The 11,445-nt window shown below is 36.2% G+C and overlaps 2 protein-coding genes across 2 annotated transcripts; both read left to right on the top strand.

Annotated features, from left to right (window-relative positions):
- The first annotated feature begins 1,550 nt into the window (after window positions 1–1,550).
- On the top strand, window positions 1,551–4,179 carry LOC148997365 (uncharacterized). Its single transcript, XM_089122378.1, has one exon. It carries the CDS (start codon window positions 2,129–2,131, stop codon window positions 4,148–4,150), a length of 2,022 nt encoding a protein of 673 aa, XP_088978504.1. The 5' UTR covers window positions 1,551–2,128; the 3' UTR covers window positions 4,151–4,179.
- A 190-nt stretch (window positions 4,180–4,369) lies between these two features.
- On the top strand, window positions 4,370–11,040 carry LOC120475657 (uncharacterized). Its single transcript, XM_039666310.2, has 8 exons — window positions 4,370–4,556; window positions 4,645–4,747; window positions 4,838–4,918; window positions 5,007–5,126; window positions 5,229–5,890; window positions 5,993–6,192; window positions 8,827–8,986; window positions 10,527–11,040. The coding sequence occupies exons 1-8, from the start codon at window positions 4,376–4,378 to the stop codon at window positions 10,706–10,708; spliced, it is 1,689 nt and encodes a 562-aa protein (XP_039522244.2). The 5' UTR covers window positions 4,370–4,375; the 3' UTR covers window positions 10,709–11,040.
- Window positions 11,041–11,445: the final 405 nt, after the last annotated feature.

Genomic DNA, 11,445 nt, shown 5'->3' on the forward strand with positions numbered 1-11,445 from the left:
TGTCCAAACGCAATGCCTCATCTTATGGTCTTATAATTATTTATAAAGATTGCAAAATGTCAGAGATGAGACAAATGAGCAAAAGAGTTCTTCATATTGTTGTTTATTGTTTTTTTTTTAATTATTATTTATTTATCTATTTATTTATTTGAAAAGAAATAATCTGGATTGAATGGAAAAAACTCGAAAAAATAAAAAACGCTTAGATTTCGGGAAAAAATACAATTCTTTTTTTTGCCAATCCTGACCTCCCCCTGCATGGGGCCCTAAGCAAAATTCTGCTATGGGGCCCTCTACCTGATCTGTGATGCCGTGAGCCATGTAAACCATTTGCCATTGCCACTCAATACCGCCCAATACAATCCTCCCTCCTTTAAACAAAACAGTCAAAGAATAAGTACAACAATATAGAACAGAATGAGGTTCAAACAAACAATATTTACTGAATAAAGCATTTTTATAGAATGTAAAGATAACAAGTGAATATTAACGTAAACATAAACAAGAAGAAAATAATAAAGTACAACCCTGAACTTTGGCTTTTGGGATTAACTTTGGTTCTCTCTACAGCCAGGGTATTTTCGGAATCAGTAGCCTATGATTTTTATTTATTTATTTATTTATTTTTATGCATGTTAAAGCAAATCTTGATTTATGGTTATTTACTGAGGGATTTGCATTCATATTGACCAGAATGTCCATCTAATCATCATTTTAAATTCAATATAGCCTATAAATCAATAGTCAATAAATGTCAAATTGCCAATACATTGGTTTATATATTGCATAATTAGTGCAGTTGTTTAGAGTTTTTAACTACACTGAGACTAGATAATCAGTGTCTTTATAATGTGTACTTTGATTGGGAGTGCCATCATTCAAGTATTGTACAGTATTTCTCTGGTCTCCACATTTCTGCTTGAAAAATGCGAGTTTCATTTCGTGCACGCGCATATGAACGCAACACACGCGACGCGGTTATGTTTTTCGAGCTGCAGTAAACAAACACTGTTGTTGCACTTTGTCGTTTATCAAAAACAAAACGTAATAACTAATGGTATTTTACTCTCACTTTAGTCAGGCAACAAGAGATGCATTGCCTGCCCAGACAAACCATCAAACTTTGCTGACACTAGAGAGGACAGAACACAAGTTTACCTGACTGCTGTTCCCGCAATTCACTCTCATGTTTTTCTTCTTCCTCTTTTCGTGACGAGAAGGATAGTTTCGCTTCATTTTGTCATGGACTTCGTACACATTAATTAGCGCGCGACACGACATGGAGGCGCAGCCTGAGTAATTTGCGGTGCCTTACCATACGGTCGCGTGCAGTCTATGGTCTCGTGGAAACAGTTTGACTTTCAAATTTTTTTTTTGGAAGTGAATGAGGCTTTGCGATTTTTATATTACTTTTTGTCTAGGCCTACGTGAAATTCTACATCCATTGTACGTTTTTTTTTTTCCTCAGAAGGGCAACCTGAGTCGAGAAGGGCATATGGGCAGTTGCCCGGGCAACCTGAGCAACCCCCCTGTGCACGTCCCTGAAAATAATTATACTGTACTATTAAAATATCTACAATGAAAGAATGAAATTGATCACATAATTTTATTTGTTGTTGTCTAAAACAATAGTTCTCAACCTGGGTACAATTGGCCTCCTTTCCCATTGTTAAATTATTGTTGCTATGTTTGAGTGGATGCTATTTTATTTCTAAAGACAATAAAGAGTTGATCATCATATCACAAAAAAAAATAAATAAATAAATGAACCAGGAGAACAAGTGGCTAGTATTATCCTATGAAATTAATTTAATACAATTTTAATATGAATTTAATAATTAGGGTTAAAATAATTAAATATAAAATATTTAAGTTAGATGCGGATATAAATTGATTGATAAAAACAATTAAATTAAAGTTACTTTAAAAGATGGGAAACTCTGTCCTAAAAGCACTCACTTTCCATGATCTAACAATATTATTAATACAAATGAGTTTTTGAGCTATTACTATCCTATATTGGTAAATCTGGAATAGTTGAGGTGTATTCAATGTTAATCTTGTTTTTTTTTGTGTGTTTTTTTGTACAGGACTGTGCTTGGGCAAGGAAACCTGACAGACTATTGGTATGGCTGGTAATTGGAGCTATAATGAGAGTAGCAATGTGAGAAGAAGGGCAGTAAAAAAAGTTGATGAACTAATACAGTCAATAGATAGTGAGAGTGGCAGGCAAGAGTTTGAAATAAATTATGCAGAGAGTTTCAATGATGAAGCTTCTGTATGGTTTGAAGAGGAGTTTCAGGGCAGCAGAGATTGTGAGAATGAACAGATTCCAAAGGATAGGTTTCTGTCTGATGAGGAGGAAATGGATCATAGTGATGCATGCAGCAACACTATTGATGACTTGAAGGATTCTCTTGCTGACTGGGCCACTGAGTTTAGCATTCCCCTGATTGCGTTATCAGCCCTGCTCTGCATTTTACAAGTTCACCATCCCTCTCTGCCAAAAGATGGACGAACATTACTTAAAACAAAAACGGCATACAAAATAGAAACTCTATCAGGAGGAATGTTTCACTACTTTGGAATTCTAAGCTCGTTTCAGGGACTGTTGAATAAGATGTGGTCTGTTGTCCCAGATAGACACGCATTTAAATTACAGCTGAATTTTGATGGCCTACCCCTGTTCAAAAGCAGTAGTACTCAGTTTTGGCCCATTCTTGGTATGTTGCAGGGGTACAGCGAGAAACCAGTGCTGATTGGTCTTTTTTGTGGCAACACTAAACCAAAGTCTTTGTCAGAGTATTTGCAACATCTGGTGAGTGAATTAAAGTCACTGAGCAGTGGGTTTGTTTTTCAGGGAAAGATGTTCTTTTTGAACCTCTGCTCTGTTGTATGTGACACCCCAGCCCGAGCCTTTGTCAAAGGAGTGAAATCACACTGTGCATACCATGGGTGTGACAAGTGTCACCAAATTGGTGTCCGTATAGGACATCGAATGACATTCCCTGATTTAAGTGCAAGGCGTAGAACAGATGAATGCTTTAGACAAAATACAGATGTAGAACACCACCATGAACACTCACCTTTAGCTGACCTTAATATTGACATGATTGCCAGTTTCCCTTATGATTACATGCACTTAGTATGCTTAGGGGTAATGAGGCGTTTGCTTGATTTGTGGATGGGTCCTCCTGGACCCCTGCGTTGTCGTATGTCAAGCAGTCAAGCTTCCTTGATTTCAGAGAGACTGCTTTCTTTGAGGGATTACATTCCTTCTGAGTTCACTAGAAGACCACGTACACTGGCTGAAAAAAATAGGTGGAAGGCCTCAGAATTTCGTCAGTTCCTGCTGTACACTGGACCTGTTGTACTGAAGGATGTGTTAAAGTCTCAAATATATGACAATTTCATGCTTTTGTCAATTGGTGTACACATATTACTGAGTTCAGAATATTGCTTGAAGATGAACAATTTGGCCAATTCTCTTTTAGTATCTTTTGTTGAACATTTTGGTCAGCTTTATGGACAAGAATTTTTAGTTTACAATTTTCATGGTTTGGCCCATCTTTGTGAAGATGTTAAAATCCATGGTAATTTGGATTTATTTTCATCTTTTCCATATGAGAATTTCTTGGGTCATCTTAAAAAATTGGTTAGAGGCCCACGAAATCCTTTGACACAAGTGATCCGCAGGTTGTCTGAAATTGATGAAGCCAGCTCCAACTGTAATCTTAATGCACAGGCATCCAACGATTATAAATCGGAACATACTGAAGGGCCAGTACCACAATTTTTCACAGGAGAAGCAAAACAGTTTAAAGTGTTGTCCATGGATGGTGCAGTTATCAAAACTACAAATAGAGATTCCTGCATCAAAATAAAGAACAAGTTTGTGTTGGTTGAAAATATTATTGTTGATAGGGGAGTGGAATATTTTGTCGGTAGGGACTACAGATGCAAGGAATCATTCTTTGAATACCCTTTTGACTCTACAGAGTTGGACATCTTCGTGGTTTCTAACTTGTCTTTGACAGTGAAACATTTTCAGAGAGTGGAGAGTGTGCAAAAATATGTCAGACTGCCATTTCATGACAAGTTTGTTGTTATACCTTTGCTGCATTTAAACAAACCACACGGCAGCTATTGATTTACATTATACTTAAACATTTTTGGATAGCATGCAGTTGTTCATGGGTCCAGTAAATCTGCAGTTTATATTTTGTTGCTTTCTTTGTATCTGCAGTAAATGTTGTGTGCAATTACAGTTCGCAAAAAAAATTGTCTCTCTTCTCACATAATCCACTCAAACATGTTCCTATTATTTGGAAAAGGCATTCAAATGATTAAATTACAATTTTATTTTGTTTAGATAATGTATTACATTGTGATTTTTGAAAAAACGAATGAAGTAGAAGTGGTGCCTTCCAATTGGGTCAAAGAAAATGAATGTATGTGGCCACCAAATAAAGTGGATGTTGTAAAAGCCACAAAAAATAAGGAGCAACCTGGGGAAGGATGGACTCCACACAGGGTCAGAATTATATTTAAATCGAGTAAGTATTACTTTATAAATTATGTGTTAAGATGTTTCGGATACGTTGGCAATATATATATATATATGATTATTTTAACCTTTTGTAGACAGTTACAGTGAGGCAAGATTAAAACTACCTGAAGCTGTCGAACACACAGACCTTGCAACAGATGGGGAGGATTCCCCAATTAAACCCAAACGAAGAAGAATGTAAGTTGTCTTTATTTGTAATTTATGATTATATTTAGTCAGTGTATTGTAAAATGTGGCAGATATGTGAGTAACAAAGTGATTCTTTAGGCCAAAGAACCTTCTTTTTCCTGGAGAAGATGAGGATGATGAAATCAGTGTTGATCAGTCAAAAGATAATGCAAAGAAAAGGTAAGTTTCCATAAATTTGATTTTTTTTTTTTTTTTGGTTTACTTATTTCTTACACAACATATAGCTTATTTCTCTTTCTCTGAACAGAAAAGAAGAATTGCCTAGAGCTCCGAAGATCTTTCACTCAGTTTCTTCTGACCCCCAAAGGATGCAGAAGACTGGTTCTACTCAGAAGTCTGTGTTGGCCAAATCTAAGCCAACAAAATTGTAAGCAGTATAAGTTGTTATTTTGAGTAAGGTAATTGATTAATTCAACTTGTGAAAATCCCTAAAATGCTCTGTTCTAACTTTCTTCAAACCCCTATATAGTTTACCAAATATCCCTCCTAATTCCCAAAGTCATCATACTTCTAATGTACCTAAGAGGACCCACACACATTCTGACCACTCTCGAAGAAACCATGCAACTGCTGATCCACTTGAGAGGAGCCGCACTGCTCCTAACCAGCTTCAGAGATTCCACACAAGCTGTACCTCTCCCAACTTGTCTGACAATGATTGCACTCCACCTGACCTGCTTCCGAGATGCCACGCTTCCCCTGATTCACGACAGAGAAATAGTGGAACTGCTGAGCCATTTCAGAAGGTCCAGACTTCCTCTGATCCACTTCTAAGAGGCCACAAAACTTCAGACTCATTTCAGAGAGGCCGCATTTCCCCTGATCCGCTTCAGAGAAGCCACTCAACTGCTGAGCCGTTTCAGAAAGTCCACACTTCCCCTGATCCACTTCAAAGAAACCATGCAAATGCTGACCCGTTTCAAAGAAGCGACGCTTCCCCTGACCTGCTTCAGAGAAGCTGTATTTCTCCTGACTTGTTTGAGAGAGATTATACTCTCCCTGACCATTTTCAGAGAAGTCACTTTCCCCCTGACCCACTGCAAAGAAGCTGCACTTCCCCTGATCGACATCAGAGAGAGAATGTTTACCACCAGCCACAAGGACTAAGACATCAAGCTGTTCTTGATACTTGTAAGTACTTGTTTATTTGGAAATGTGTACTATCATGTACCACTTTTACATATTGTGTACCATATAGACTTAGGGGGTTTATTTCAGTTTCTTGCTTTTCAGCCCTCCTGCGTAACATTCTCATAAATCAAGAGATCATGATGGACCAAATGAAGAAAATATATAGGACAGTTCAGGGTCTAAAATCTGTCAGTGAAGAAGACATAGGCCTTGAAGCAAACCTACTGCCAGTAGCTGATCTTCAGTCTCTCCAAAACTTGGAGGAGCGATTGAGAAAATTTCCTGACTTTCAGAAGCAATTGGTAAGCCAGTTATATTCAAGATATATATGTTTTGCTTACTAAAGGATGCGATATGGGAAAACCCCTCGGATGTCGCGCTGGTACGTTTTCATTAAGGTCTAAATATAAATTGAATAAGTTTTTTGTCAAAATTGGATTTTTATTAAATTATTATTCTATAACATCTTGTTTATCATCTCTAAATATATCTTGGGAAAAATCACTAGTTTAGTGGAGAAAAATAGCTATTTGTAATGGCCAGCTGAAAAGACGGTGTTTTTCTTTAAGAACACTTAGGCGGAGCGGAGGGGCAAAACACAATATCTCCCGTATAGCTCTCCTTGGGTGCTTCTCATTTCTTATTTGTGCATCCTCGTTTCCTTTCCTTGCTTCCTTTCCTTGCGTCTCAGCTCCACCCCCTGTAGGACGTGAGGGAAGGAAGCGAGGAAAGGAAAGGAGGACAGAGGAATCGAATAAAAGCTTTTTTATATACATTGGAATACTTGATGACTCGAGTGTCATTCCACAGTCTCATCAGCAGCGCTAAAAGGATCTGCCCTTATGTTGAAGTTTGGTTATTTTTATAAATTCATAATAAATAATAATAAAGATAGGCTATACTGTTGAAATATCTGAGATGTGTGGTTTGTATAAACTGCAAAAGTAAAGTACAAATTAAAATGATTGTGACCGATGTGAAGGGGGAGGAGAATTGACACGTGCGTCACGTTTAGTCAATGTAACAGTTTCGCGTAGGATGCACCTGTATCCTCGCTTATGACTCCTCAGGAAGCCTCCTCACTCCTCGATCCTCAACTCCTCACGGTGCGATTAGAGAATTGAGATATCCTTCAAGATGGCTGAGCGTGATCGGTTTCCGGGTCATAGGAGGGAGGACGGAGGAGCGAGGAGACGAGGAGGGATATTGAGAAGCACCCCTTCTCTTAACACTACAAAGACAGTTTACCTATCAAAAATAAACAACAAAACAGAATAAAGTCAGGTCCTGGGTGAACTACAATAGCACGCAAGTTTTTATTTATTTATTTTTTTCCAGCGTTATCGTGTGGTGTGGAGCACAAGACAACAACAGAGTTTGAAGCTGATCGTTTAAAAGACCTTGCTCGCCTCTTAATCATCCATTTTCAAAACGGTTTTCACAGGTTGAATTTTGAGTTCGTAAGCTTTCAAATGATACCTAATCTATGATGATTATTGAAATATGTGATGTGAAAAAAAGGCAATAAAAAAAGGGAGTGCCAGTCGTCCCACAAATTCTGTTACAGAAAAATGATAAAAGAAATAAAAACAGATTTGGAAAGGGCTTGAACCCAGCTTTAATATGGTCTCAAAACCTGTAATATTTCAAATTTCACCATGTGGTGGGTTTTCCCAGATCACATCACACACACACACACACACACACACACATATTTTACTATATTATATTATATTATTATTTTTCTGTTGTTGTTTTTTAAAGGAAGTTCAAACAAAAGTGAAAATTTACAACTTGGATGAGTTGGTTTCTTTTGATGAACACAAAGAAGACATTTTGAGGAATGTTGGTAACCAGACAGTCCAAGGTAACATTGGTAAATATATATATATATATATATATATATATATATATATATATATATATATATATATATATTAGAAGCCAGTGGTTACCATCTACTGTCTGGTTAAAGGATTTGTTCACCTCAAATTGAAAATCTCCTAATAATTTACTGTCTTTCTTTACTCAGTGGAAGAGAAATTATGTTTTTTGTAGGAAAACATTTATGATTTTTCTCCACATACTGAACCTCAATAGTTACCATCATTTTGCAGTCAGAGATGCAGTTTCAAAGGTCTTTGTAGAGCTTCAACGGGCTGGTGAACGATCCCAGCTGAGGATTAGGGGCCGATCTCCCGAAACCATCGGTCCTTTGAAACAAAATATATATATACTTTATAAGCGCAATTATTCGTCTAGAGCCATTTTACCAAGCAACAGGAACGACGTCATCAATTAAAGGTCAAGCTTGACACCCCACAGTTTACAAACGATACTTCCATCTATGGGCACTTCCGTCGGGACTTGGGGTGTGACCTTTCAGTGATGATGTAGTTCCTGGTGCTTGGTATGCCGACTCAAGACGAATAATTGTGCTTATAAAGTGTGTAAATATACATATTTTTTTAAAATGGCCGATGGTTTCAGTAGATAAGCCCCTAATCCTCAGCTGTGATCGTTCACCAGCCCGTTGAAGCTCTACAAAGACCTTTGAAACTGCATCGATTCTTTCTGACTACAAAATGATGGTAAACATTGAAGTCCAGTCTGTGGAAAAAAATCCCAAAATGTTTTCCTAGAAAAACGTAATTTCTCTTTTACTGAGGAAAGAAAGTCATGAATATCTTGGATGGCATTGGGGTAAGTAAATCAAATTATTAGGAAATTTTCATTTTGATGAGGTGAACTAATCCTTTTACAACATTTAAAAAAAAAAACTGCTGTGTTCAACAGAAGAAAGAAACTTATACAGGCATGGAACAAGTGGACAGGAGGAAATTATGGCAGAATTTACATTTTTGGTTGACCTATCCCTTTAGTTTATAATTGCCATTTTATTTGAACAATTAATAAAATAAAATGTTAATTCACAGATTAACCTGTTGGCAATGAAAGGTGGGACAGACACCAGAGATGGAGTTTGGAGAATTATGACTGCAACAATCACAAACTCCCTGGCCAAGAATATAAACATGCGTGGTGTTAATGGGAAGATCAGCTTTAAAAGCTTGCAGTTACGAAACATTGTTCTTGGTAAGTCTGTTGTCTAATTCATTTTTTTAAAATTGTACAGTCCAAAACATTTTTTTGTATGCCCAGTACTTCAATTATACAGTTTTTTTTATTCGCATGGTACTATTTTAAGTAAGGTGTACATTTTCAAAACTCTTAGTACAAAAATCCAAACTGATCACACTTGTAACGCAGCTAGTCATTCTTCCAAAACCTGATGTAATGCTTTCAGTCAGTTGCACATGTTTTCAGTTCCACATAATAATTATTTCAAACACAAGATTATTGTAATATGTAATGAGAACATTTGGTTTAATCACTGAAACACAACAATATGATCTTCTTTCAGTTTAGTACTTTTAACAATCAGTTCATCCAACAGCAAACAATGCAAGATACATGTTTCAAATCGGCCTTAGAAGAAGTGCTGAAATGAATATGCTACAGTACTATAAAAGAGATTACACAGTTTTACTGTAACATTAGGCAATACACTTACAGTACCCAACATTTACATAATCTATAATTTCCAAATATCCATCATATATGTAATCAAGTGAAGGATCAATGTAGACATCCTCTACAATAATTTACTGTACTGTATATAGTGGCCAATTGTGGTTACCACTATGTGAAATCAATTAGCTATAATAACGAGTATTCATCATGTGTGGTTACATGTAATTTAAATATTCATACAAACACACATTTTATTTCTGTGTTTCTCAAAATACATATACTGTATATTGCTGAAATGAAAATATATAGGTTTACCAAATGATTAATTGATTAACCATTAAGATCTGTTGGATTAAATAATAGACAAAAGTATTAAACTGAACAAAAAGAGATGCAAATCAAAAGTTTGATAGCAAGAGCTTTATGAAAGGCAGTTACTGTGAATGAAACAACAATGTAGATGAAACACTTATTTTGTGTTGTGAAAAGGATACTGTGTGATTATGTGAATTGTACTAACACAGTTGAAAACATGATGAAATGTTTGAAAAAAGTGCACTTTTGATGATCTGTTGTGATATTAGCACTAAGAGTTTTGAAAATGTACACCTTGTGAAAATAGTACCAAAGCGAATAAAAAAAACTGTAATATACTTTTTACATGCTAATTTGTACATACTATTGTACATAAAAAATGCTACTAATACATGCATTTCATATTTGTAGGAGGTCATGTTAGTTTAAATTTACCAATACAAAAAATAAGCAACTGTTTTTTTGGTGAAAATAAGATATTATGCTTTTAAAGCGTTACATTATCAGTACTTTAACCGTTCATTGGTTACTGTTTACATCACAGTTTCCAGATATAAATGTTTTTTAAGGTTTTGCTAAAATGGTCTTATTTGTCAAAATACTGTTGTCAAAGTCTGACAAGCCAGTTGGTCAATAAATAGTGCCACATAAGCAATCATTTCCTGAATAAAATGTAACCAAAGCAACCTTTTTTAAATTTGTTACCTACATTTATTTACATTAGGTGGATGAATGTTTCTATATGTATGTTAATTTTGTATTATTAATTTAGTATTTTGTTTTATAGCTGCTTTGAGAAAAAATCGCCTCACACAGCATGTCACCGAGCAGGAGGTAGAATCAACAGTTCAAAGATGGCTTCAGCTTGCTCCTGATCGCGATGGAGGAAGGAGAGAGCGCTTAAAGAGAAAAGAGGCCACTTCACTTTCTCCCACACACACACACATTCTGATGTGTAAATTGTTTTAATTTGCTCTTTGTTTAGATTAAATTAGATTATAATGTTCAAATTTCAGTACTAGATTCCTTAAGATTCATTTAGTTCGCGCAGATAGCGTTCACACAGTTGCACAACTCTAGCTTTCCTTTCATTTCTTTTTTGGCTTAGCATTACTAAAGTGTGTAAGCTTGAACATTTAGAAATATGTACTTTTACAGGTTGTAATAAGAAGTTAGACTTGTTTGAATGTTCAAAATAAAAATAGCCTTTACACAGTTCTAGATGTAATATTGATTTTTTTTTTTTTGGTATTATTGTTAAATAACATCTAAATTGAATAAAATATTGAATTTTTCTGTGACTTATTTGTTCACATGGTTTGGGTAAGATTAGGCTGGCTTATGGCTCAGTTTTGGGGTTTCTGGTTAAAGGATGGTGTCCATATGGTTAACTAATGGCTAAGAATTGGTACCAGTAATAAAACCTGTTTCGGCCCAGTTCAGGGCCAGTTAAGGGTGATTAACTGGCTGAGATTCGGGCCAGTTATGGCCCATGTGTGACCCTTGTCTTTAATCCAGTTCTGGGCCACTTCAGCGCCGTCATTCTGTACGGTACTTGGGCCGAGGATTGGGTTCACATGGTTTTGGGTAAGATTAGGCTGGGTTATGGCTCAGTTTTGGGGTTTCTGGTTAAAGGGTGGTGTCGATATGGTTAACTATGGCTAAGAATTGGTACCAGTAATAAAACCTGTTTCGGCCCAGTTCAG

The sequence above is a fragment of the Pimephales promelas genome, chromosome 2 (assembly GCF_988280905.1).
Source record: "Pimephales promelas chromosome 2, fPimPro1.hap1.1, whole genome shotgun sequence".
NCBI lineage: Eukaryota > Metazoa > Chordata > Actinopteri > Cypriniformes > Leuciscidae > Pimephales > Pimephales promelas.

Coding starts and splice junctions, on each gene's coding strand:
- LOC148997365 (XM_089122378.1), top strand. CDS start 2,129: ATGGCTGGTAATTGGAGCTATAATGAGAGTAGCAATGTGAGAAGAAGG.
- LOC120475657 (XM_039666310.2), top strand. CDS start 4,376: ATGTATTACATTGTGATTTTTGAAAAAACGAATGAAGTAGAAGTGGTG. Junction 4,557..4,644: donor CAGAATTATATTTAAATCGA/GTAAGTATTACT, acceptor AACCTTTTGTAG/ACAGTTACAGTGAGGCAAGA. Junction 5,127..5,228: donor AAATCTAAGCCAACAAAATT/GTAAGCAGTATA, acceptor ACCCCTATATAG/TTTACCAAATATCCCTCCTA.